Raw genomic sequence first — 26,785 nt, 5'->3', positions numbered from 1 at the left:
ATTGCTAAACTTTCAGTGTAAGGATTTACACCTCTGAAATCAACAAATTGCAAAGCAGGACTTGATTTAGTGTTTCATTGATTCTCTAAACTTAAGCGTTTGACAAAAATGTTAAAAATGCAGATTAAATTGAAAGATTTATCCTGGTTGGTTTTTAAACATTTCCTAGTATATCCACAGATGCAAGAGTCTTGAAGAAAAAAATTCAAATACAGCCCTATTTGCAAAGTGGGAGTGGTTCTTCCTGTCTGACATAGGCAAAGCTTATATAAATTAATCATCAATCTTCTCCCAGGATCTCCAGAAAAAAGCTTTAGATAAGATTTTTATGGATTGAATGTTAATTATAAACAGATTTACTGGTCTCAGAGTAGAATAAAGATGATCACACCTGGAGCCGAAGACATATAAGAATCAGTGAATGGGACACTTTCCAGTTTCAAGAGGCTGTTAAGGAGCAGACCAGCAGAGCTGTTGATACCATACAGGTAACTCCTATATGCTTTGGTAGACATAGCTGCCCTCTTTGTTCAGAACCTAATTCAACAGCTGCTGACACATTCTGAAAATTAGTCTGTTATCTAGAGGTTGTTTTCTAAAATGGACAGTTTTGTTTCTGTATTTGAATAGAGCTTCCTTTTATCTTTGTGGGGATAAAGTAAAAGATGTTCTACAACCTGAAATTCAGTGCAAGGGAGTTTTCTCATATTAACGTAAATTTCAAGAGAAAGTGAGAATCTGAAGTTCTAAGAACTAATTTATCTTCCAATTTGAAAGAATGTCAATTACAATATTCTGTGGGGTATAAATGGTACCCAGCAGTGTAATCTAACTAATGACTCAAGTGTAGGCATTTGAAAAATGATTTTCTACCCCATTTATACAATAATGGCATTTTCATCCCTACCTGTGCTATATGAGGCCCTTTACTATTCTCTGAACAAAATTTCTGAAAATCTTTCCTTTCCTCCATTAAAAGGTATCTCTGTTAATGACAAGTATACCTAGATCTGAGTTTTATATCAATTCAATTCAACAAATTTTTATTAAAGAGCTACTATATGCTAAGCAATGGGAATACAATGGCAAATACAAAATAATTCTGCCCTTCAAGGAGTCTATTTGTTTCAGGGAAGATACTATATATATAAAATAAGAAGTAATTTGAGGGGAAAGAGAGCGTGCTGGGAGTAGGAGGAGATCTATGCCTGGTGTATAGTAGGGATTTAAAGTAAATGCAAAGTTATTTTTGGAGAAAATGACACCTGAGTTGAGTTCTGAAGGAAGTTAAGGATTTTGAGAAGAGATATGAGGAGATGGTACATGGTAGGTATGGGAAATCAATTGAGCAAAGATGGAAACTGATTGGATATGGGGGATAAGAGAAAAGGAAGAGTCAGGAATGACTCTGAGGTTGAAAACCTGGGTGATTAAAAAGGTAGTAATATCCTCAACAGAAATAGAGAAATTTGGAGGAAGAACTTGTTTGGAGAGAATGATTGTCAATTTTGTTTGAAAGTTGTTGAGTTTGATATACCAATAGGTTGTCCAAGTAAAGATGATGATGTAGAACTTCATAAAACACATTAGAAGACAGAAATACAGAATTATCTGTCTGAAGATGATAATTGAAGCCACAAAATCCAAAGAGATAGTTAATGAAGTTTTGAGAGAAGAGGTTTCAGGATAGAACCTAAAGGAACATAAAGGAACAATAAATAAATAAAATAGAACAGACAGTAAATAAACATTTAGTAAGATTCCTATGTACTAGCACTATCATAAGTGCTGAAGATACAAAGAAAATCAAAAGACAATCCATTAACTTACAATCTAATGGAGAGAAAATAACACATAAAAGGAAGCTGAAAGTAGAGAATGAGGAGGAGAGGAAAGGAAAGAAAGGTATCCAGCAAGGGGTTCTGATAGGAAAATCCAGAAGAGGGCAACTGGGTGGGAAATGAAGAAATGGCTGGCCTGAGCACCCTTCTTAAATGGAAGTTCTGGAATGGCTCTCTAAGACTAAAAGTTATAGAGAAAGTGCTTAATAGTACTTATAGAATTTCCTCTTTGAGAATTCCCAGTATCAGTGAAATCACAGGTCTAAGATAAAAAAAAAAACTAATTACTGCCATGTCACCGAATTTATGTCTACTAAAATCCCCAGATTTTTTGTATGACCAGTTGTCTTGCCATATCTCCTTCCTGAGTTACAGCTCATAGAGTTGATTTTTTTGAACCTAAATGTAAGTAAGACTTCATATTTATCTCTATTAAATAACATCTTACTAGACTTGGCTCATCTTTTATTACCCATGAAGATCTTTTGAAGATACCAATTCTTTTTTCTAACAGAAATCAATTAGCTCTTCCAACTTTGTCATCTGCCAGCACTAAATTAACTCTTATCCTAACATTTCACGTTCTAAACAACGTTCAATGTCATATCACTTGACACTAAGTCTTAGATTTTCCAGGATTTACTCAGAACCTAGGATTGAGCTCCTGCCTCCATCTCCTTTCAGTCTAGCTCACTTGTTGGTATATAATAAAGGAAACTTCCAGCCTCTAGGATACAAATGGATGCCTTGGCTGGTCTTGGTATTCAGATCACATCCTCTTTGTCTTAATGATGTGATTGTAGGCATTAAATGTTGGGATTGAGTCATATGAAGAATTCACAATGGCCATTCTCTTTAACAAAAGATAGGTTTATTTAGGAAAAGATCTTACAGTTAAAAATGAAGAGATACAAAAGAAACTAGGAATGGTAAATATGAAATAGACTTGAAATAGCATATAGTTAGCAAGGAAAGGAGTTTTAACAATTAATGATGGAAAAGACAAGTTCCCTAGTAGAACTCACAATTAATCAAGAGAAAGGGAACTCCTCATGAAGTTAGAGTATGCCCTTAACTGGCAGGCTAAATCCTAACAGAGATTTAGCACCTTAAAAGAGCTAGTTTGCTTTAAGAAGGGAAAAAGAATAAAGGCATGGTGGGGGATGAGAAGAGAGACACCATGTGGCCGGAGGAAGGATAAGGAGAAAGCCTCATGAAAGTACTATGGTGGCTATTAACCCAAAAGGGGTTCAGCAAAGATGGCATGAGCTATGGACAAATTTATTTTTGAGAATTTTTTTCCATTTTTTTAAAATAACTTTTTATTGACAGAACCCATGCCAGGGTAATTTTTTATAACATTATCCCTTGCATTCTCTTCTGTTCCAATTTTCCCCCTCCTTCCCTCCACCCCCTCCCCCAGATGGCAAGCACTCCTATACATGTTAAATAGGTTACAGTATATCCTAGATACAATATATATTTGCAGAACCGAATAGTTCTCTTGTTGCACAGGGAGAATTGGATTCAGAAAGTATAAATAACCCGGGAAGAAAAACAAAAATACAAGCAGTTTATATTCATTTCCCAGTGTCCTTTCTTTGGGTGTAGCTGCTTCTGTCCATCTTTGATCAATTGAAACTGAATTAGATCTTCTCTTTGTCGAAGAGATCCACTTCCATCAGAATACATCCTCAAACAGTATCATTGTTGAGGTATATAATGATCTCCTGGTCCTGTTCATTTCACTTAGCATTAGTTCATGTAAATCTCGCCAGTCCTCTCTGTATTCATCCTGCTGGTCATTTCTTACAGAACAATAATATTCCATAACATTCATATACCACGATTTATTCAATCATTCTCCAATTGATGGGCATCCATTCATTTTCCAGTGAGAATTTTTTTAAATTTATTTTTATTTTATTTATTTAAAATGAGAATTTATTTTTGAGAAATGGAGAAAGCATCATGAGACAGAATACCATGATGGGCTATAACCCGAAAGGGCTTCAGCAAAGGTGGCATGAGCTATGGAAAAATTTATCAGAGAAGTTTACCATAATTCAGATTTCTGACAAGACATAGCAAGATGGGACTGCCCATGACCTCCACAGAGGATGGGACAATGAGGCTATACAGATTCCCATCAATTCCCTTCCCTGCCTGCCCCAGGGAGCAATTCCATCAATACTCCAATTCCTCTCTGCCAACCATATTCGGTTACTCAGGACCTCATCATTAGTATTGCCACTGTGCTTTTGTCCCTCACTCATTAATTTTCATGAGAGAAGGAAGACACTTAGGGTTTGAAAACTGAGGTTTGAAAAATCATACACTCCAGAGCTCTTTAGGAGTTGCAGAGTAACATTCGTCACTTGATTTATAGTGTATTCTACAGAGATTAAAATTGGGAGGTATTTAGAATGCTTATTATGATGAGTTAGAATGGGATTTCCCATAGAGACTCCAATTCCAATGACCAGGAAGTTTACTCCAAAGAAAATCTTGCTGGAAACCAGTGTGGAGAATCCTTATTTTTGTGCATGTGATTAAAAATCTCCTGCTATCAAGATGAGAGGCTTCATATTCAAGATTCAGAGGAAACAAGAGAATCTAAGGGGAGGCTTTTTTGCTAGTCTTAAGTAAGAGTTTATTACATTTTTAAGGGTTATTATTAGAAAATAAAAGCCTATGGTCATGAAGCTAAAAGATCATACCTACACTCATTCTTTTCTCCAGGAAGAATAGCCAAAGATTTCAGCAGAGCCAGAAGGTGGAGGAAGCAAGCAGAAACCAAAAGACATTGTTTATGTCCATGCTACCTCTTGCAGAACAACAACAAAGACTATGAACCTAGCAAATTGGTGTCTAGCCAAGCAGACTTGGGCAGACTGCACCACAGAGCTTTTTAAACTTTTTTCCACTGGCAACCCTTTTTCACCCAAGAAAATTTTACATTATGCCGGGTATATACAAATGAAATATTTACTGATAATAAATCACAATTTTGCAACCAGTTACAAGACTCTATATGGGCTTGCAATCCATAGTTTAAGAAGCTGAGGACTATAATATCATGAAGAAGCAGGTGCAAATAGGGCCAAGTGATATAACTAGAAGAAATTACCAGCCCTTTAACACTGAGGTGTTATTGAATTACAATACATGGGTTACTAAGAGCCTGGTTTTCCTGATAGACAGGATGGAAAGAAAATTTAGAAATCCCTTTCCCAGGATATTTATTATTACCTGATAATAATTATACTGATGATGAGACTGTGTCACGGGGACAATATAAAGCCCCAATCCTATTTGTTGGCCTGAAACATAGGCCTGAAAAGGCCTGGCCAAGGAGAACATATGGGTCATGATCTCTTTCTTTTAAAAATGTTTCATTGATGCTCTCTGGTTTGCTATTGATATTTTTAATAATACCATAGTCACCGGCTACTACTCTCCCCTTTTCACAAAACACTTCCTTGGAAGAAACATTAAGCAAAAGAAATCATTAACACTAAAAAAAATTACATGGATTACCTCTGTATACATGTGCTCTAGTTGTATTTGTGTCTTGCAAGTGTGCCCCTGTCTCTATGTGGCCCAAGTGTGTCCCCCTGATGCTGTGTACAATTTTGGGAGAATTATATTATACATCTGGAGATGATAGGGAGACTTATTGGTGCTTCTGTTACTACATTTCACTAAATGGCTTTACTTTGAACTAAATGTATTCTCTGGCTGACTATCAATGAAGAGATTCTTCACCTGTAGTTTTATCAGATATAGACACACTGAATTCGCAGTAGCTGCCCCCTCTTCTCCAAGGAAACTACCCTTTAAGTTAAGAGAATACCCCTAGATGTTTCTTTCCTAGAAGCTTAATTGAAAGTTCAGTTAGTCAATAAGATATAAAAAGTATTTAGAACCAGGAATCAGGGTACTCCGTTCCACTCTTGGCTCTGTCGTCAGCTGGCTCTGTGACTTGGTCAAGTCACTCATCTTGCATGGACATTATTTCATTTAGCAACAAAATGGTAGGGTTGGTCTAGAGCATCTCTGAATTCCTTTTGTGCTCTAAGATTAATTGTTAAGTGACTGAATTCTGGGAAATTCGTTGTCCTTTAGATTGTTTTTGCACTTCTTCTATTAATTGTTGTGAGACTTCCTGAAGAGTAGATATCAATCATAAAGAAAAAAAATACCTAATAATTGCTCCATCAAGAGATTTGTTTATATAGCTTAGAGTTTGATCTCTGATCAGGTCTATAATACTGAGAAGACAAATGTATGATATCACTTGTTCACATCTATGAGCTCCCTCTTCCAAGTTCCCTCATCTAATGAATGACCAAGTCCTGTTCATTCTGTATCTGTAAAATCTATTGAACCTTTCCACTCACAATGCTTAGATGGACATGTTTAGATGACCATGAATCTTGCCTTCTCTGAAGCAGACCCTCCAATCCATCAGTCCCATGCCATAGCTGAATTAACCCTTGGGAGATACATCTCCACTCCTGCTATTCCCATCCCCTCAAGATCTTCAGTAAATCTTTATTATCTAGCAAATCAAGTTCAAACTCAACTTGGTTTTCAATGTTCTCTATAACCTGGACCAAATTATCTCTTCAGGCACTATTATTCCCCATATTCTCCATTACTCCTCAGACAGAGCCTATGCTATTCCCTCCCTAAATTTTACTCAGGATTACTTACAATTACAATTACTTACAAATGCTGAAATTTCCTTTCTTTTCATCTCAGTCTGTTAAAATCTTTCCATCTTTCCTTCAATCCACCAATTCCACCCAATCATAAATTCTTTCTTTCTACTGACTGCTGAAAGAATTCAGCTTATACCTCTCAGAATCATAGAATCTTTGAGGACTAGAAAAAGGACTATCCTTTTTTTACTTAATAGTATTTTCCCAATTATTTCACATAATTTTCATATTTTCCAATTATGTGTAAAACAAATTTCCAACATTCATCTTTGTAAGATTTTGAGTTTTAAATTTTTCTTTCCCCCTCCTTCCCCCATTCCCAAAACAAGAAGTTATCTGGTATAAGTTATATATAGGCAATCTTGTTAAATATGTTTCCATATTAGTCATATTAAAAGAAGAATCAGAACAAAAGTTTTGAAAAATCATGAGAAAGAAAAAGCAAAAGCAAACATTTTTTTTTCCTTCTGAGGCAATTGGGGTTAAATGATTTGCCCAGAGTCACACAGCTAGGAAGTGTTATGTGTCTGAAACCACATTGAACTGAGGTCCTCTTGACTTCAGAGCTGGTGTTCTATCCACTGCACCACCCAGCTGCCCCCAAAAACAAAATTTTTAAAAAGTGAAAACAGTAGATTTCGATGTGCATTCAGTCTCCATAGTTCTTTGTCTGAATGTGGATGGTGTTTTCCATCTCAAGGAAAAACATCTAGTCTTAAAATTCTGCAGAATAGGAATCCTCTCTCCAGCATTCCCATCAATTGGTCAATTTTGCTTGAAAACTCTCCACAGAGGGGGAATCCGCTACCACCGCTCTATCTTATAAACCATAAGTGCGTAGATAGTATCTCTGCACTTAATTCTATTTAGCATTAATATTCCTGTTTTGTATTCCTGGCTTATTTCCTCTCATTAGACCATATTCTTAAGGACAAAGTTCAGGTATTGCTTATTCTGGTATCTACTTCCTGCACCTGTCCCCTTCAGTAATCAACATGCTGCTTTGCATGAAAATATATGCTGAATGAATGAAAAATTAATGAATGGATGAACAAATGAAGGAATTTTGAATGGGGAAATTGCTATTCTTCAGGACTAGGGATTCTCTAGCTCAGCAGGTTCAAGCAGATGATGACATTCTTCCTTGCCTTTAGAGACCTGAAAAATCCTGAAAGAAACTGGCTCCTTCACATGTCAGCAAATATGCTTACATTGCAGACTACAGCTGTTCAGAAAATTCAAGGACATAATAGGAGCCTGTGATTGAGACCACCTGGGAGAGAAAGAAGAGGATGGCTTCCAAAAACTGGCTGCTCCTGCTCCTGAGCTGTGCCTCAGTCACAAGCATCCTCGGAGGTGAGTTGTGTCTGACCAAGTATTATCATTTACAGCTTCAAAGCAAAAAGCCTCCCTCTAGATAATCCTTAAGGAACCTAAGTGTAGGGGAATACACTAAACCCAGACTAAAGAGAAGCTCTCCAAAATATAAAAATATAAAATATAAAAAGCCAGTAAATACAGGGCGAGGTAGCCACATGCTGAAAGAAGGACTCAAATAAAGGCACAGAAATGGGAGTCATATTGATCTGATCATCAGTCTTTGCTTCCAAAAGTGATATAATTTCAGTCTTTTTCAAGAATAAAGACTAACGGGACACGTGGTAGTGCAGTGGATAGAGCACCAGCTCTGAAATCAGGAGGACCTGAATTCAAATCTGACCTCAGACACTTAATACTTCCTGGCTCTGTGACTGGGCAAGTCACTTCACCCCAATACCCTCAGCAAAAAAAAAAAATGGCATTGATCAAAATCAACATAAAAATATACCCAGTTTATACTTAAAAGTAATAGGAATAAAAGTAAAGTTCAATACACTTGCAAAAAAAAAAAAAAAACCAACAATACAAGTCCAGAGGAGAAGATTGTAGCTAGACAGTTCATGCAAAAAGGACCTAGACCTTTTTGCTCGTTAAAGGCTCCTTAAAAAGCTCCTAAAAGAAGGAGCTTCAAACTCAAAATGAGCCAATAGTGTGATATAACCGATACATAATTAAATAGTGTGATGTGGTAGATAATAAATTAGACTGGCATTAGCCTCAAGGAGAATTACCAAAAACAATGAGTAGAAGTTAAAAAGAAATAGGTTGCCCTTCAACTTGTGTGTGTATTTAATATTTGTGGTAGTTGCTCCAGTCTTGTCTGATTCTAAATGACCCCATTTGGAGTTTTCTTAACAAAAATACTAGAGTGGTTTTCCATTTCCTTCTTTGATTCATTTTGCAGATGAGGCAGAGTGAAAAGACTTGTCCAAGATCATACAGCTAGTCAGTGTCGCAGTTGGATTTGAATTCTGGTCTTTCTAATTCCAGGGACATTACTCTATACACTGCACTACCCACCTGCTTTGTATTTATTTATGAATATTTAATACTTAGAACTGTCCAAAAATGGTAGGGATAGAGAGGGATAATCAAGAAAAAATGGGAGACCCCAGCTTCCATTTCTTACTTTCATGATGACTAATGATAATCTTTTGTTTACATGAAGATATTCTCTTGAGACCCAGCTGCAGCACAGGATGGTTTTACTACAAATCCAGTTGTTATGGATATTTTCGAAAACCTCACACTTGGTCAGATGCTGAGGTAAGTGCCATTTACCAACAGCTTTTCCAGGGCCCTTTGGGATAATTCTAGTCAATTTGCTTCAAGTATGTGGTCCCCCAAGGAATCCTGAGAGAAAAATGCAATGTTGATTATGCATATTTCAATAGTTAGGTAAATAGAGGACAGCTTTTTAGAAAAGAAAATGAAGACTACAAAATATCAGAACTGAAAGGGAGCTCAGAAGTGATTTGATGTAAAATATCACCAGGCTGAGTCTTTACTACAGCATAACTGAAAAGCTGTTATCCAGCCTTTGAAAATGTCTGGTGTGAGGGAAATTCACTGGTTCCTATGACAAGTCATCCCACTTTGGAAAAGTTTTAGTTATTGGGAATCTTTTCTTACTTTAAGGACAAATCTCCAATTTGCAGCTTCCATTGTTTTTAGTTTTGTCCTCTTATACCAAACAGAATAAATCTTTCTTTCACATAATAATCCTTTAAAAAAGAAAGAAAGAGAGAAAAGAAAAAAAGAAACATTCAAGTACATTGAAACAGTTATCATGACTTTACAACTACCCTCCAAGTCTTCTCTTCTTGAAGCTAACTATACCCAACTTTTTCAGCCCATTCTCAAACGCCATGATCTTGAAGGCCCTTTCCCATGCTTGTGTATAATCTCCTAGACTCTCTCTAGCTTACCAATGTTCTTCTAAAATGCAGTGCCAAGAATTGAAAACATTATTCCAGATGTTATCTGACAAAACAGAATACAGCAAGGTTGTCTATCACCTTTGGAATCACATTTCAGTACAGATAAAGTTCACATTAGTTTTTTTTGCCTGTCATAACATGTTGCTGTTTTGTACCAAGCTTGCACCTCACTCAAATTCCCAGAACTCCTTCAGAAAAACTGCTTATTTAGTCAGACTTCTACCATTTATTTGTAGTGTTGAATTTTCATCTCAAGGATAAAATTTTATATTTATTCTTATGAAATTTCATTGGCCCCTTGTTCTAGCCTATCAGAGTCTTTTTTGGATCTCTAACCTGTCATTCTTCCTGTTCTGCATCATCTACAAATTTGATAAGCATCACTTTTATTCAAGTTTCTAATTAAAATGTTGACTAGCATAAGGTCAAGTCCAAATCCTCAGATACTCCATTGGAGATGTCCTTTCAAGTTGACAAAGTTGGGCCAGGGAATTAAGCCATTTTTGAAGTGCCTAGTCTATCTCTCCATCATGTACACAAAACTATGAAACTTTTCCAAAAGCTTCAGTAAAATCTAATAAATTGTGTCATAGTATTCCCCTAATCTATGACTTCTAGGAAAAAAACTGGATTAGTCCAATAAGATCTGTTTTTTAAGAAGCTTCGGTTCCTTATAATGTTCACTATTCTCTTTAGCAATTTTGCTCATCAAAGTCACTAACCTACAATTTAGACAGACTTCTTTCTAATCCATTTTTTTAAAAATCAGGACAAAGTTTGACTTTCTCCAATCCAGAGGTCTGTCTCCATCATTCTATGATTTTTCACAACTGGCCCACAGTGGTTCAGAGAGAACATACATTAGGCTTTGGGGCTGTGGACTATAATTCATATGAGCTTCTGATCTGGAATCATTAAAGGCAGATTGGTTTACTGTTGCTCACTCATTTTCAGTATTGTCCAACTCTTCATGACCTTATTTGGGGGTTTCTTGAAAAAGACACTGAAGCAGTTTGCCATTTCCTTCTCCAGCTCATTTGACAGATGAGGAAACTGAGGCAAACAGGATTAAATGACTTGCCCAGAATCACATAGCTAGTAAGTGTCTGAGGCTGGATTTGAACTTAGTTTTCCTGATGTCAGATCTGAAGCTCTATCTCCTGCATTACTCAACCTCCCAAAAAAAGGCAGATAGGTGCTCTTTTACTATTTTCTAACTTTATCCTTTCCAATCTAAAAATTGTTCTCCTTTGCAAAGAAAACAAAAGCAAAACAATGATTAAGTATCTCTGGCATCCATTATAATTATCCCATCTAAATCAAATAGTGATCTTTTCCCTTCTTTGATACTTCACCTTTTCCAAAAAAACACAATTTTAAACTCCTTTTTTAAAAAAATCTTTTATAATACCTCAACTTATCTGGATTTTTTTTAAACTGCCCATATTGTTATTATAGAATCATGCCACAGTTTTCAACTTGAGCTTGCTCCTGGTATATCTAGACTAGTCTTTCTAAACAATACTTCTTCATCAGAATTGCTTCTCTGTATGTCTTTACAATTTAATTCTTTAAGATTTTCCTATCTCTACTGGGTTGACATCCCTCCAACCCATACTGGCGGTGTGACCTTGCTCTAGTCACATACTCTTTGGAAATATTCTAGTTCCACTAGGTAATCTCTACAATTATGAGTTCTATAGGTGAATTACATCAACAAAAGGAGTTTTTACTCTTCATCAATTAAATTACAGACATGAATCAAATTAGTCAAGTTGGATATGTATATTTACCCAAAAAGAAAAATCAATTATTTTTATATTCTACATAGTCCTTAAGGCACATGGAATTTCATAAATAATCTATTATTCAGGGTAAAAAAGAAATTCCATTGTATTTTTAGTAGGGACATATCTTCCACCACAATAGATGCCAATTATCGACATGTTAGTAGATGGTAACATGTTATTGTGGCCAAAAATATTCACCACCTAGTGGTCACCTTCCTGGAGTTACTTGACTTGGCCAAAACAAAGCTATTGGCTGAGTTTCAATGGACATGGCTATGCCCAGCTTTGTAGGAGGGAGATACATGATAAATGCAAAAATTCCCAGGATTATGGGGGATCTAATTGCTCAAAGGGGTTTTTGGAACTATAAAATAGTTCAAAAATAAGTTATACATCAGCCCTTGCTGTAGCTAAATTGGGGAAATGATCTCTATTTCAAGTTCAAAGTTCATTACTACTGAGAAAAGATAGAGAACAACAAACAAATATTGTTCTTAGATAAACATTTCTTAAAGGCACCTGAAAATATGATGGCCCTCATTATCTGCTCTCAATAACTCTTAACCATGGTATAAGAGGACAAACCTATTCTTCTGGTAGTCCAACCATCCATTCTGATGGCATTCTTTGGGACAGAACCTTTATTTTCTCAGGTTCAAAGTCATTTTTTGCTGATGATTCAGGTAAATCCTAAATTTCCTGAATGAAGAATTGTGTGTGAATTAAAACTGCTACGACATGTTGTGTCCCAGCCTAGGATTAAAGTGATGACTGATGTAACCTCCCCTTGTTGCAGCTGGAGTGTCAGGCCTTTGGGAACGGGGCCCACCTGGCCTCTATCTTAGATCAAAAGGAAGCCAAAGTTATAGCCAAGCACATCTGGAGCTATCAGCGAAACCAGCCTGTCTGGATTGGTCTCAATGACCCCCAAAAGGTAATCTTGGGGGAGGGGGGTTACTGCTTTTTTAGAAATTGCTTAAATCCTCTGTCTGGGGCTTTTCTGTTGAAAAGGTGAATGGCTACCATTTACCTTGGAAGATCACAGGAGTGTGCTGGTAAATAATTAACAATCGGCCCTTGAGAAGAAAAAAAAAGTTACCTACAATATACAGTTAAATTCAACCTGCATTCCTGAGTAGACAATCAACAAAACAATAAAATCAGCTCAAAAATAAACTGGTGACTGGATATGGTGTTTCTGAGTTCATGGTCTCCTAATCTCTTGAAGATCAAGAGTCTCATGACGCATATATGCACCCAAAGGTTTGTATACACAGACATACATAAATTTGATTTTCTTTTTTTGTTGACTTGCTATATCCTAAAAACCATACAAAGAAAAAGCAAAAAGTATCTGTCTTGAAGGATCTTACATTCTCATGGAGGGAAATAATACAGGTAAATCAAAACCTCATAATAATAGCAAACATTTATTTAATGCTTTAAGATTGTAAAAGCACATTATTTTTATGTTAATTCATTTGATTTCCCTACTGCCCTGGAAAATAAGAGCCACTGTTATTCTTATTCTTCAGATGAAAAAATGAGGCACTGAAAGATTAACTAAATTTATATTTTGTCTAATGTAGGATTCAAAATCAGATTTTCCTAATTCCAAACCTGTGTTATATCCACTATGTCATCAAGCTGCTCTGACAAGAAGTCAGGAAATAGTTACTAAGAGACTCCTGTGTGCCAGGCACACCGCATACAAAAAAAGTAGAAGCCAGTACCTGTTCTAAAGAGTTTGCAATCTAATTCAGAGTAGATGGAGTTGCCTCCTAGAGCAAAACTTAAACTGTGGGTTGTGACCCCATATGGAGTCAAGTAACTGAATGTGGGGGTTGCAAATTATGATTTATTATCAGCAAATGTTTGATTTGTAGATCTATTTTATATATCTTTATACTTGGATTGCATAAAAATTTCTCTGGCAAAAAAGAATCGCTAATAGGAAAAGGTTAAGAAGCCCTATCCTAGAGGAAGTGATGATTGAAATTGAAGTGAGTGGAAAAAAAATGATCTAGTCTTTTCTTTAAAAGGACAAGATAAGGAGGAGAGAAAGAAAAACTATTGTGAATTGAAGCCTTATGAGATGCTGCTCGTGTTTGGGTTCCAAATGAGATGCAATAAATAGCAGAACTTTTCACTGAAAATTCACATGTTCCATTGTTCACTGAATATGTAACTCGTAGTTCAAAAGTCATTTGTATAAGCTCTTCTCCTTGGTGGGGATAGATTGATTACTCAGTGCTGCCCACTTGCTGGAGGGCTACAGCTGGTGAGAGGTTAAGAGAAAGGAGATCCTGGCCTTCTGACTTTTAGTTTCAAGATAAAAGACAAGAAGTTCTAGAGTCTCTTTAGATTCCTGAAAGGACACCAGAAAGAAGCTGACATGTAGATTATAAACCCCAAGCTACATATGGGCCTGAGATCTGGGAGATGGGGGTGGGGAGGTACAGATTTAACATTTGGTGTTTAAATACCATGTAAGTTATTCTTATATTCTAAATATTCAAAGGACAGTTGGAGGTACTGTAGGACAACAAATCTCACTGTCCAGTTTCCTGATCACAATTGAGAATAATTGTCTACTCAAGAATCATCCCAGAATCACTAAATCTGTGTAATCCATGGGAGACAGAGATCCCAAATTATAAATACTCAATTAATATTTGCTGACTTGATTAAATAAAATACCAAGGATCTGGCCAAACAAAGCAAATAGGATCTGAAATAAAAGAAATACCAATTAAATAAGGGAAAGACATCAAGAGTCTAGCAATTACCAAATTGTACCCATCAAGAGTCATATTTAATTACCAGAGTGTACCCACTACTTTCTATTTAAATAATATAAGAGACTGGTTGTATGAGGACATGATGATAAACACTAGAGAGAACAAGAAGAGCCTGAATGAAGAATGAGCTTGCTACACTTGGGAGACTACCCTAAGTACATTCTGAAAGAAACAGAGGCATTCTCTTTGATTTCTCCCTGCTCTCACCCACCACATCCAATCAGTTGATGAATCTTATTCACTCTGCATCCATACTATTTCTCATCCATATTCCTTACCCACCATCTATACTGCTTCTATGCTGCTGTATTCCACTCTCACCTTTATCACCTCTAACCTGGACTATTGCAATAACCTCCTAATTAGTCTCCCTGCCTGCATATTCTGTCTTCGTCTTTTGCACAATTGCCAGATTTGGCTTCCTGACTCATCATCAGTCCCCTGTTCAGGTACCTTCTGAGGGTCCCTATTAATTATGAAATAAAATATGAATTTCTCTTCCTGAAATGTAAGAACTTGGTGAGAGCAATCAGTCAACCAATAACATTTATTATGTGTCAGGAATGGTGCTAGAGATAGTTTTTAAAATGGGGTAAGATTACAAAGTGCCTAATGAAAGAAAGTTAGAATTACTCTTGTAAAAGAAGGAACTTCTTTTAAACTTAAGGAAATAACAGGATCAAGGCCAGGTGATTTTTGGTTTGGGTTCTTCAGATACTAATATTATCTAACAATTTAAGGTTTTCAAAGTACTTTACAAATATTATCATATTTCTCCTCATAGCATCCCTGAAAGATGGTGCTATTATTATGCATATTTTATAGATGAGGAAACTGAGGCAGGCAAAATTAAATCAATTGCTCAGCATCATTCAGCTAATAAGTATCTAAGGCTACATCTAAATTCAAGTCTTAGTGATTCAAGCCCAGCATATTATCCACCAGCATTCTGTCTGGAGTCAGAGAAGCCTGACTTCTAATCCAGCCTCAGATACTTATTGGCTAGTGATGCTGAACAAATGATTTAGCCCTGTTTGCTGCAGTTTCCTCCTTTGTAAAATGAATCATAGGAAGAAAAGACAGTATTTAGCTGCCTGATTGCATGCACAGTAGAAGGAACCTGAAGACAGAAAAAAAGATAAAAATTCAAGAAAGGTGTTTGTTTTTTAGAGTAAGGAGGAAGAAGGTAGGAAAGTCTGGGGCTCAAGGACACACATGAAAGGATTAATCTTGACAAAGATGCAAGTCACTTCATTCTGAAATGGGAGAAAAGGACAAACCGATTAAAGACAGTGTTCTGAATGTTTCTTTTGTTTTTACCCATTGCTTGCAGAACAACAAATGGAGATGGATTGATGGAGGCTTCTATTTCTTCCGATCCTGGTCAAACAAGTCTTTCCAAGGAAACAAAGCCTGTGCTGAGATGGATCATGAGAACAGTAAGTACTGAAGCATCAGCCAGATCAGCTTTTCACAGGTGTTAGTGCTTTCCTTACATGCAGCTAGTGGTGTAGGAGAACACTAGACTTGGAATCAGGAAGACTCATCTTCCTGAGCTCAAAACCAGCCTCAGACACTTATTGTTTCATTTAATTCTGTTTGCCTCAGTTTCCTCATCTGTAAAATGATCTGGAGAAGGAAATGGCAAACCATTGCAGTGTTTTTACCAAGAAAATCCCAAATGGGGTCATGAAGAGTTAGATATGAAAGAAACTATTAAATAATAACTAAAAGTTCTTTCCTTATTAAAAATGAAGTGGAAAGCATCTTGAAACTCTCGCACTTGGGCACATACATAGTCTCTAGCACACGTCTAGCCTTTGATATCAATATCTTATCCATTTGCAACTCTGGGATTCCAGTGGAGAATCTTATTCTCACCCCCATCTCCCTAAACAGGGAGAGTGACCTAACCTATGGTGTCATTAGTATAGAGAACTCCATCTTATCAATGTAGTCATGTAATTTCTCTGAAAAGTCTGAAAGGTTGATTGAAGCAAGCAGAGGTTAAATGATTTATCTCCAGTCACAGTCTACATAAATCACAGGTGAAAAAACTGGCCTTGAAGATAGCTTCTACTATATCATGCTTCCTCTCTTAAACTCAGTGAGATTTAAATGGTGTAGTGGATAGAGATCTGGTCTTAAAACCAGGAATATCCAAATTGTGCTTCTGGTATCTACTGCTATGTAACCTGGTAAATCACCAGGTAAATCACTATGACCTCTCAGCTCTCCAGGCCCAAAGTGTCAAACTCAAGTTAAAACAAAGGCTACTAATCCACACGTAATTATCCCTGGGCAGCAGCACTTTAAATATATATTTAAAATAAAATATAATCTATGTTTTATTGCATTTTTATTTTATTAATATTTCCTAATTGCATTTTAGTCTAGTTTGAGATTATAAATTGTAAAGAATTGCCCCCATGCATTAATCATTCATCCCCAAGGGAATTTTCTATAATACCTCCGAATTCATAGGTTTAGTTTCTATCCTATACTATGAGATTCTAAGATTCTTAGGTAAAATACAATCACAGACTTCAAAAATCACCTGGTCTCTCCCAAAAAAAGCTATATCAACTAAAGCATTCCTGTGACAGTGATCCAGCTTTTATTTGAACAAGTTCAGTTTAATTAATTCCCTAATTATTTATTCCCTAAAGAGATCTGTTCTATTGTTGGACAGTTCTAAAACTGTCTTTTAAAAATTCTCTTTTATTTAGCTGAAAGGTGTGCATTCAAATTTCCACCCACTGATTCAAGAGACTGAAACAATTTATAGAGATAGAAAGAACCTAAAGAAGCTTTTTGTTCTAACCCCATTGTTTTAGGGATGGAGAAATTCAAACTACAAAACAAATGATTCTCTCAGGTCATATGACCAGTGAGAAACAATCAGGACTCACATACAAGTTTCTTGAGCTGAACACAGAGTTCTTCCTTTTTCTTCAGGGATGGTAGCTCATTTTAATTATTTTTTCAATTAATAGGCATATATTTTCTCTTCTTTTCATTCCATCACCCCTCCCCATTGGAATAAAAAAATCCCTATTGCAGATAGACAGAATCAAGCAAAATAAACTCCTGCTTTGGCTATGACTATGACTTGATGTCTCATTCTACATCCTAAGCCCATCACCTTTCTGCCAGAAGGAGGATAGCATATTTCATCACCAGTTCTCTGGAATCCTGGTTAATCATTGTATTGATCAGATTTTTCTAACTTTTTCAAAATTATTTATCTTTATAGTGTTGTTACTATTTTATAAATTGTTCTCCTGTGTCCAATCACTTTTCTCTATATCACTTCATGGAAGTATTCCCAGATTCAACTCTGAAATTGTCCTTTAATAATTTCAAACTAATACAGAAGCAGAACTGATGTTTCTGAGGTTTTTCTCTCTACTCTTGATGAAATTTAATAATTCCCATACTAACAAAGAAAGGCCACAGGAATCCTGGTTAACATTACTGGGGATTTGACTGGGAATTGCTTAAGGAAAAAGAAAAATTTTAGTTTTTTTTAATATTTCTTGCAGATTTCTTAACCTGGAATAAAAATGACTGCAGCAAGCGCCGACACTTTATATGCAAGTACCGACCCTAGAAGCTAGGCTAAATCGTCACACCAGACACAAGCATGTCCTTTTTTCATCTTTATCTCAATGGAAAGATCCCATGAACTACTAGAGAAACTTTTCCCTCTTTAACCTTTTCCAGTGGTTTTTATCAACAATATATCAGCAATGGAGCCAACTGCATTCTGAAGCATTAATTTTTCAATTCTTATGTGTTCTTCCTTCCCTCCCTCCTGCCCCTTTCTTTAGTCTTTGGGCAGACTGAAGACAGGGATAGGAAGAAGGATATTACCCCCAAATGATGAAGGATCTCTGTGACTTTAAGAAGTGGGAGATGGAGGGGTAGTGCGTAAAGCAAGTTTTCTGAGCACATGAGATGGTTGTCTCAGCTCTATGGGATCTTCCTTCTCCAAGTTTGCTTACCCTGACCCTTCTAACCCCGCCATAGCCTCCCAACTCTTGTCAGAAGGACATGTATCCAGTGCAAAGCACAGTCTGTCCGTCAGCAGACCAAATCTAGGTCATGAGTTATGCTGTTCCCTTTTATGTGCACAAAAGCTGTTTCATTTGGGGCTGCTCAGGGTTCAAAGAGCACACTCAACTTTTCCTCTACAATTCTTTCCTCATAGATCCTCTGTCCCACTTCATAATGGCCATCTCTGAGATGCCTATATATATATAAACACATTATATACATACACACACGTATGTATGCATGTAAGTTGTCTCCTCCCTTTGGATATGAGCTTCTTGAAAGCAAAGACAATTTTATGTTATGTCTTTCTATCCTTGGCATCTGACATGTCTGACCCCCCAAGTATTGCTTAATAAATACTTGATGGTTGATTAATTACTCTTTTCTGGGTCTCCTTTCTTGTTCTAACATCCTAGAATTTTACCAGTCCAGACAATATAAAGGTGGTAATTGATCAAGACTTTAAAATTATTTCAAGTTTTTAAATTATTTAGAGGAAACAAGTTTCTCTTGTTTAAAGCTTCTCCCCAGCCTTCATTAGAAATAATTCCCAATTATTCTGAATTATAAAATTTTAGAATTGGAATAACATTTTATCCCAGAACCAGAACAATATTAGGATTTGAAAAAGCATCGATTGCCTCATTTGAACCATTTCAGCTGTAAGACTTTGCAGTTACTTCAGTTTTTTATTTTTTTCTACATCATGCATTTGTAGAAAATTCCTGTTTTAGGCCTGACATAATTCAGCTTCAAATCCAGTTTTGCCCTCTGGAAGAAAAATGAAATCTCCTGTCTACCATCTTACCCCATTCTCCAATCAACCAACAAGCATTTACCAAGGAATTACTATGTATCAGGCACTGGATGCTAGGGATACAAAGTGAAAGTCTCTATCTTCAAGGAATTTAAATTCCATATTCATCAATTTATAATAAAATAAAAACAAGGGAACAGGAATGGAGAAGCGTCACCAACAATGGGAAGAATCAGGAAAGGTTTGTATAGTGGATAGAGGTTGAACTGAGTTTTGAAGGAAGCTCAGGATTCTAAGAGACAAAAGTGAGACAGACATTTCAGAGTTAGGGCAAGTCTAGGCAAAGGTATGAAGGAAGGAAATGGGACACAGATAGTTCTACACCCAATTGTGACCTCTGTCCCAGCACAAAACAATCCCTACTGGAATAATATTTGCTCAATTAGCTGAAATGAGAAAGAACTGTGCAGACTAAATGGGGATCAAAGCATACTATTTTCTTTTTTTTGTTTTATTTTGATTTTTTTCTTTCTCATAGTTTTTTGTTTTTGTTCTGATTTCTCTTTTCCTGCAAGACTTATATGAATTATATATATATATATGCATATATTATATATATAATATACATATATATGAGTGTATATATATGGAATATATATTATACATATAATGTCATATTGGTTGTTATGTTGGAAAGAGAGGAACTAAGAAAGAGGAAGAAAAAAATTGAAACACAAAATCTTACAAAATAGGTTCTTGAAAACCATCTTCACATGTAATTGGAAAAAAATTACATACTATTAAAATAATTTTTAAAAAAAGATTAGCTGGAGTGCTTTCCCTAAGCTAGAGCAAAGCTTTGGGGTCTTATAACTGAATATGGGAGTCATGAAAAAATTGGCAATAGTAAATTTTGTTTTATTTTGATTTTTTTCTTTCTCATAATTTTTTTGTTTTTGTTCTGATTTCTCTTTTCCTGCAAGACTTATATGGATTATATATAATATGCATATATATGAGTGTATATGTCATATAATGTCATATTGGTTGTTATGTTGGAATGGGAGGAACTAAGAGAGAGGAAGAAAAAAATTGAAACACAAAATCTTACAAAATAGGTTCTTGAAAACCATCTTCACATGTAATTGGAAAAAAATTACATATTATTAAAATAATTTTTAAAAAAAGATTAGTTGGAGTGCTTTCCCTAAGCTAGAGCAAAGCTTTGGGGTCTTATAACTGAATATGGGAGTCATGAAAAAATTGGCAATAGTAAAAGATTTCTGAATGTTCTATGTTGCAATATCAAATGATCCACCAAGATTTATGTAAAAACAAATAAGCACATTCATTTCATTACTATGTAAATTTGCTTTTCTCTTTAATAAATGGTAAAAAAAATCATATGTGAACCAAAGAATCAGTTTAAAATAAATTTCTTTGTAATTTATTATTGGTAAATGTTTGATTTGTACATCTATTTTATTATATACCTATGCATCTGGGGTTGATATGTTGTAGCTCCTAGGGAGGATATAGCAATGACAATGACCCTTAAGGTCATTTGGCCTTTGTGTGATCCAGTTAAAAATAACACATATTCTATCTGACCAGAATGCTAAGGCAACAGATATTGCTGCCTATCAGATAACAGTCTGTTGGTCTATGATCACGAAGTTTATAAAACTAATAAGCAATAATAATGAATTACTTAAAGTTAATGCAGGCACATAACAAAACTGGGTGGCTATCACTTGGCCTACTGACATTTCAAGCTTAAAAATACACCTCCAAAAGATTCCCCCCTTACTCCAATTAGCTGTAATAGGAGAATTATGGATACTATACATGCATACAAAGTTAGAACCAGACCACTCCCCAACTTCACCTCTAAACCATAAAATTAACATCTGCTCTGTTTTCCCCATAAATTTGCATTCCTACTCCTGGTTCTTTACTAACTTCTTTTGGAACTTAGCCTGCTTTAATTGGCTTTACAATTATAATAAACTTTGCTTCTTGACTTGGGGAGGATCTGAGTCTGCAAATTCTTTTGAGAGACCTCACAACAGCAGTCTAGAATGCCAACATTTTGGGGGTTTCCCTTATACCCCAAATGGGTCACATAAAAATTTCTCAGATCAGTGGGAAAAGTTTAAGAATCCCTGGGTTAGATAGCACAGAGAATACAGGGCTGAATTTGGAAGCAAGAAGACCTGAGTTTGCATCCTGCCCCAGATATTTTCATAGTTCTGTGACACTGGATAAGTCACTTTAACCGATTTGCCTCAGTTTTCTGATCTGTAAAATGGGGATAGCCCCTACCTCTGAGGTTGTTGTAAGGATCAAATGAGATGATATAGGGGAAGTGTTTTTCAAATTTTAGCGTTCTATAAAAATGCAAACTATTATGATTTTGGAATTGATCCTTCCCCACCCAAGGAGAAATGCAGAACAGCTACTGCCTTTGGTCTAACTTAATGGTTTGCTTATCCAGGAAGAGAGATGCATTCTGCCCTTTCACAAGTTCCTGATAGCCTATTCTATGGTCACATAATCCAGATGCTCGGCATTACCTCTAAAAATATTGTAATAAATTTCATGGTAACTCAATGGTCTTAGAATGGCTTTTGAATGCTGCTTTTCTAAGCAAGAAACCAGAGAGTGAATCTGCCTTAAAATTTAGGTGCAGTTTACAGGTGGGAGGAGATGGAGGGAAGTAGAGATGACGCCTATGTGATTCCATGGAGTTGTACTGACAGCCAAGAACAGAAATAATCTTGTGCCATTGACAAAAAATCATTGCTCTGTTCCTGAACAGGTCACATTCAGACCCTGGTATTTCAGTGCCAAAGAGATACATTGGATTATTGTTCTATTCACAATGGATCCTTATCCATCAATTAACAAATATTACTCTAATAAGTATCAAGTAAGGTTAAGTATATCATTCCTTTAATAAAACAAATATTTACTGAGCAGCAGTCGCTATGCCCATTAACAATTAGAGTTGTTCCAGCTGGAGAAACTTTAAGGATCAGTGGAATTGCCAATGGTGATTCTTTTCTAAAGGGTAAGGTTGTTAAATCATTCCAATTGTATCTGACTCTATGGCCCAATTTAGAGTTTTCTTAATAAAATGGTTTGCCATTTCTTTTTCTAGCTCATCTGGTAGATGAGAAAACTGAAGCAACCAAAGTTAAGTGACTTAAATTAGAAATGTTTGAGGCTAGATTTGAACTCAGGAAGATTATTCCTGACTCTAGGACAGGCACCCTATTCATCCTGCCACTCAGATGCCCCATCTTAAGAGCTATAGGAAACATTATTATTGGGACAGATGAACAAATTCAGATTATAATGAACTCAAGACTGCTTGCTGTCATTTCTAGCCTGCTTACTCACTCCAAAGTATCCAGAAGGAGGTTACATGTACCATATTAAACATCACAGTTGGTCATGAGGATTAAATTAAGCAAATTATGATTCATAGATTAGTTCCATAGTTGGTTAGAATTCTGTCAAAGGAAGACTTGAAGACCCAACAAAATTCTTTATGAGCTATCATAAACTATACAAGTCAGAGAAGAATTGAACAGATTGTGTGTCTTATTCAAAATGTAATTCTGGAAGACTCAATCAACTTTTGATCTACAAAAGGCAACAAAGTGGTCCTGGTTATTTGTAATACAATTTCAACTCTTTTCCTGGTTGTTGAAGAACTCAAAGAGGTGCAAGGACAAGGGAAGGGTGCCAGAAAGGTTCTGCTCCCAGGCCTGGCCCTGACACTAGTCTCACCAAACAACTACAACTGAAGTCCATCCCTGATCTCCTGCAGCGCTGGGCAGCTCCATGGAGTAGCTGGAGTGGCAGGCTGGACTTCTTTCCAGATACCGATGTGACAGGATGGATCCCCTTCATATAGACCACTTATGACCACTCCCCTTTTGCTTCCAGCAACCACAGACGCTGCAGAAAATGGGGCAGGAGAGCCAGAAGGAAATCCTGATGGCACCAGCCCCAGACTTGCACAAGAGGAAGTTCAGTGCAAATAATTTTGAAGAGTTCTTGGGGAATTTGACTATATGCTGCAGAAACTTCCCAGAGCCATCTAAGAAGAATCTCCCGATAATGATAGAGGAGGTCCATCTTGACTCCGAGTCTCTTGGAGTGCTCTTGCTTATGGGGCTTGGAACTTCCCATTTGTCCTAAACATTCAGCCATTAATAGGAACCTTGGTGGCAGGAAATGCTATTGTGAATGAATGAAGTGAAAGGATAGTCACACTCTTGGCCAAGGTCTTTCCTCAGCTTTTAGACAAGGAGCCGTACTCTATTATTAATGTAAAGAAAGGAATTAATTAATTGAGGAGACTGTGCAACTTCTGAAGCAAAGATTTAACTTTATTCTTTTTACTGGGCATGTTGGAGTCAGGATTATCATTGCTGGCAAACATTTGACCCTTGTGACTCTGAGCTTGGAGGGAAGAGTCCATGTCACATTGACAAAAACTGCCATCTTGACATTGATTGCAGACGTTACCTGGAGCAAATCTACGAATTGTGGTCATTGCCGTAGACAACCTTCTCTGGGAGTCATCCCTCCAGTGTCAGATTGTGGTGAAGATAAAGGAAACTGTGAAGAAATTCAATGATGAAGAAATAAAAAAGTCTCTTTGTTATGAAAGATCAACTTCCCTCACTTTAAAAGGATAACAAATTTACTTGAAGAACAAAAGAAAGCTTTTGGAGGGGAGACAGATGAGACTACTCAATATACAGTCCCCTGTCCGTGAAGTCTTAGTGATATCAATCCTAGCTTCAAGGTGATCCAAGAAGAGGTTTTTGTTCTCTGCTTCCAATGGTACCTGTGGAAAAATGCAGAGGAAGCAATGCAATTCATAAACTTGCATGTGTTTTCTATTAACAATTAGCTGATTAAAATAATAACGGAGAAAACCTCTAGCTTTCTATTAGCAATGATGTCCTCATGCATTTCCCTCTCAGCTCTTTGCCCTTTGGAGGAATTGGGGATAGTGGAATGGGTGCATATCATGGAAAACACAATGTTGACATCATCTCTCATTGCTAAGCATGCCTAAAAAAGGGTTTAGAGGAGCCAACAAGCCCAGATACCCCCCAAAAAAATGGTCCATCCAAGGTAGAATGGACAAACTTCTGACTCTTGAAATATTTCCCAAAAGGCAGAATTGGTTTCTTCTTACTGGCTTTTCTGAATGTTCTAATAGCTGTCACTGTCAAATTTCAACATTACAAAAGATGACTCAGCTTTAGTTTGCAAGTTACCTTTACTGGATTTCCACTTTTGTTACACAATGATTTCTGTTAAAAAAAAAATTCATACAAAAGTGTAAAGATTAAATTTAAAGCAGACTGCTGTTTACTCCTTTAAAAAATCTGCCATTTCAATCATATCTCCAAACCTCTTCTAGCAACAGGGTCATTTCAGGTGAATGTTCTAGACTGAGTTTGTTATAGATTAAAATTGTTGTGATGGAGGAGGAAAAGATGCTTTAATTGGGACTCTGGTTCCTGGCCTCCGGCCTCGCCCTCCAAGTAAGACTCCCTGGAAACATAAGGGGGCAGGTGGACAAGGGTATGGGCAGGGCCTTCAAAAGAGTTTCCCAGATGCTGAGAGCTCCTCTTGGCCCTGGAGACCCTGATTATTAGCATGGAAATTGGTCTTAAGTGTAGCTCAGAAGAGAAGCAATCTTAGATTAGGGCTTTGTAATACCACCTGATACCAGGTCAGAGGAGGAGCACAGATTTCCCCTTTGCCACAGTTATATTTGAGGGAATTAGAACTGCAGGCCTTCACAGAGGCCCAGTGAGATGCCATTATCAAAAATCTTGTCAGTGTAGAGTTTTTCCCCAACTTCCAGTTGAAAATGTCAAGTCAATGGTGGTCTCAGGGGAGGAATGAAATTTTTTTGGAGGATTACTTCATTGGCAGCTTTGCTGGAATGAAAATATTCAGGGGTAGATATAATTTGCTGATGAAGCTTCATGCATTATATGTAATCATAAGCTTGTTTTAGGGAATGGAACCGGAAACAGTGACTTTTAGTCATTAACCTTAGAATATTAGCTGTGCTTTTGACCTGCTTTTTCTTATGCAACATGATGAATATGGAAATGTTTAGCGGAATTGCATATATTTAAACTATATTAGATTGCTTCCTGCATAGTGGAGGGAAGAAGGATGAAAGAAGGGAGAAAATTTTGGAGTACAAGGTTTTGCAAAGGTAAATGTTAAAAACTATCTTTACATTTATTTGGAAAAGTGAAGTTATTTTTAAAAAGAAAACTAAAAAAATTAGGTGTAAAATTTAAAATTGTTTTGACTTAGCATATTAAAAGTATGTGTTATTCAAGGGTTCTGATAAAGGCTTCATTTCTAAAATATATAGAGAATTGACTCAAATTTGTAAGAATTCAAGGCATTCTCTAATTAATAATGGTCAAAGGATATGAACAGACAATTTTCAGATGAAAAATTAAAACCATTTATAATCATAAGGAAAAAACACTCTAAATAATTATTAATCAGAGAAATGCAAATTAAGACAACTCTGAGGTACCACTACATACTTCTCAGATTGGCTAAGATGACAGAAAAAGATAATGATGAATATTGTAGGTCAGGGGTCCTCAACCTACAGCCGGCAGGCCAGATGCAGCAGCTGAGGACGATTATCCCCCTCACCTAGGGCTATGAAGTTTCTTTATTTAAAGGCCCACAAAACAAAGTTTTTGTTTTTACTATAGTCTGGCCCTCCAACAGTCTGAGGGACAGTGAACTGGCCCCCTATTTAAAAAGTTTGAGGACCCCTGTTGTAAGGGATGTGAGAAAACTAGGACATTAATACATCGTGGAATTGTGAACTGATTTGAATATTCTGAAGAGCAATTTGGAATTATGCCCAAAGAGCTATCAAACTGTGAAAACTCTTTGACCCAGCAGTGTTTTTACTGGGCTTGTATCCCAAAGATTTCATAAAAAGGATAAAGAACCTATGTGTGCAAAAATGTTTGTAGCACTTTTTGTAATAGGAGAAACTGGAAACTGAGTAGATGCCCATCAGTTAGAGAATGGCTGGATAAGTTATTGGTATGTGCATATTATGGAATATTATTGTTCTATAAGAAATGATCAGCAGGATGTTTTCAGAGCGGATTGGAGAAACCTACATAAACTGATGCTAAGAGAACTGAGTAGAACTAGGAGAAAATTGTACACAGCAACAAGAAGATTATGCAAAGATCAATTCTAATGGATGGGACTCTTTTCAACAGTGAGGTGATTCAAGCCAGTTCCACTCTCTTCTGATGAAGAGAGCCATCTGCATCCAGAGAGAGGATTGTGGGTACTGAGTGTGGATCATAACAATATTTTCACCTTTTTATTGTTTGCTTGCATTTTGTTTTCTTTCTCATTTTTTTTCCTTTTTGATCTGATTTTTCTTGTAC

The 26,785-nt window shown here is 36.4% G+C and overlaps 1 protein-coding gene and 1 pseudogene across 1 annotated transcript; both read left to right on the top strand.

Annotated features, from left to right (window-relative positions):
• The first annotated feature begins 387 nt into the window (after window positions 1-387).
• On the top strand, window positions 388-18,913 carry REG4 (regenerating family member 4). The gene is made up of 6 exons (XM_051992880.1): window positions 388-488; window positions 7,787-7,924; window positions 9,117-9,214; window positions 12,475-12,612; window positions 15,813-15,918; window positions 18,025-18,913. Exons 2-6 carry the CDS (start codon window positions 7,861-7,863, stop codon window positions 18,090-18,092), a joined length of 474 nt encoding a protein of 157 aa, XP_051848840.1. The 5' UTR covers window positions 388-488; window positions 7,787-7,860; the 3' UTR covers window positions 18,093-18,913.
• A 584-nt stretch (window positions 18,914-19,497) lies between these two features.
• On the top strand, window positions 19,498-24,578 carry LOC127561244 (aldehyde dehydrogenase family 3 member A2-like; annotated as a pseudogene).
• The last annotated feature ends 2,207 nt before the right edge of the window (window positions 24,579-26,785 follow it).

This window comes from Antechinus flavipes, chromosome 4 (genome assembly GCF_016432865.1).
Source record: "Antechinus flavipes isolate AdamAnt ecotype Samford, QLD, Australia chromosome 4, AdamAnt_v2, whole genome shotgun sequence".
Lineage (NCBI taxonomy): Eukaryota > Metazoa > Chordata > Mammalia > Dasyuromorphia > Dasyuridae > Antechinus > Antechinus flavipes.
This window is presented reverse-complemented; position numbering and strand designations above follow the sequence as displayed.

Excerpts from the sequence above, each read along its gene's own strand:
- REG4 (XM_051992880.1), top strand. The coding sequence starts at position 7,861 with ATGGCTTCCAAAAACTGGCTGCTCCTGCTCCTGAGCTGTGCCTCAGTC. Across the intron at positions 9,215-12,474 it reads ACACTTGGTCAGATGCTGAG|CTGGAGTGTCAGGCCTTTGG; the intron begins GTAAGTGCCATT and ends CCCTTGTTGCAG. Across the intron at positions 15,919-18,024 it reads TGAGATGGATCATGAGAACA|ATTTCTTAACCTGGAATAAA; the intron begins GTAAGTACTGAA and ends TATTTCTTGCAG.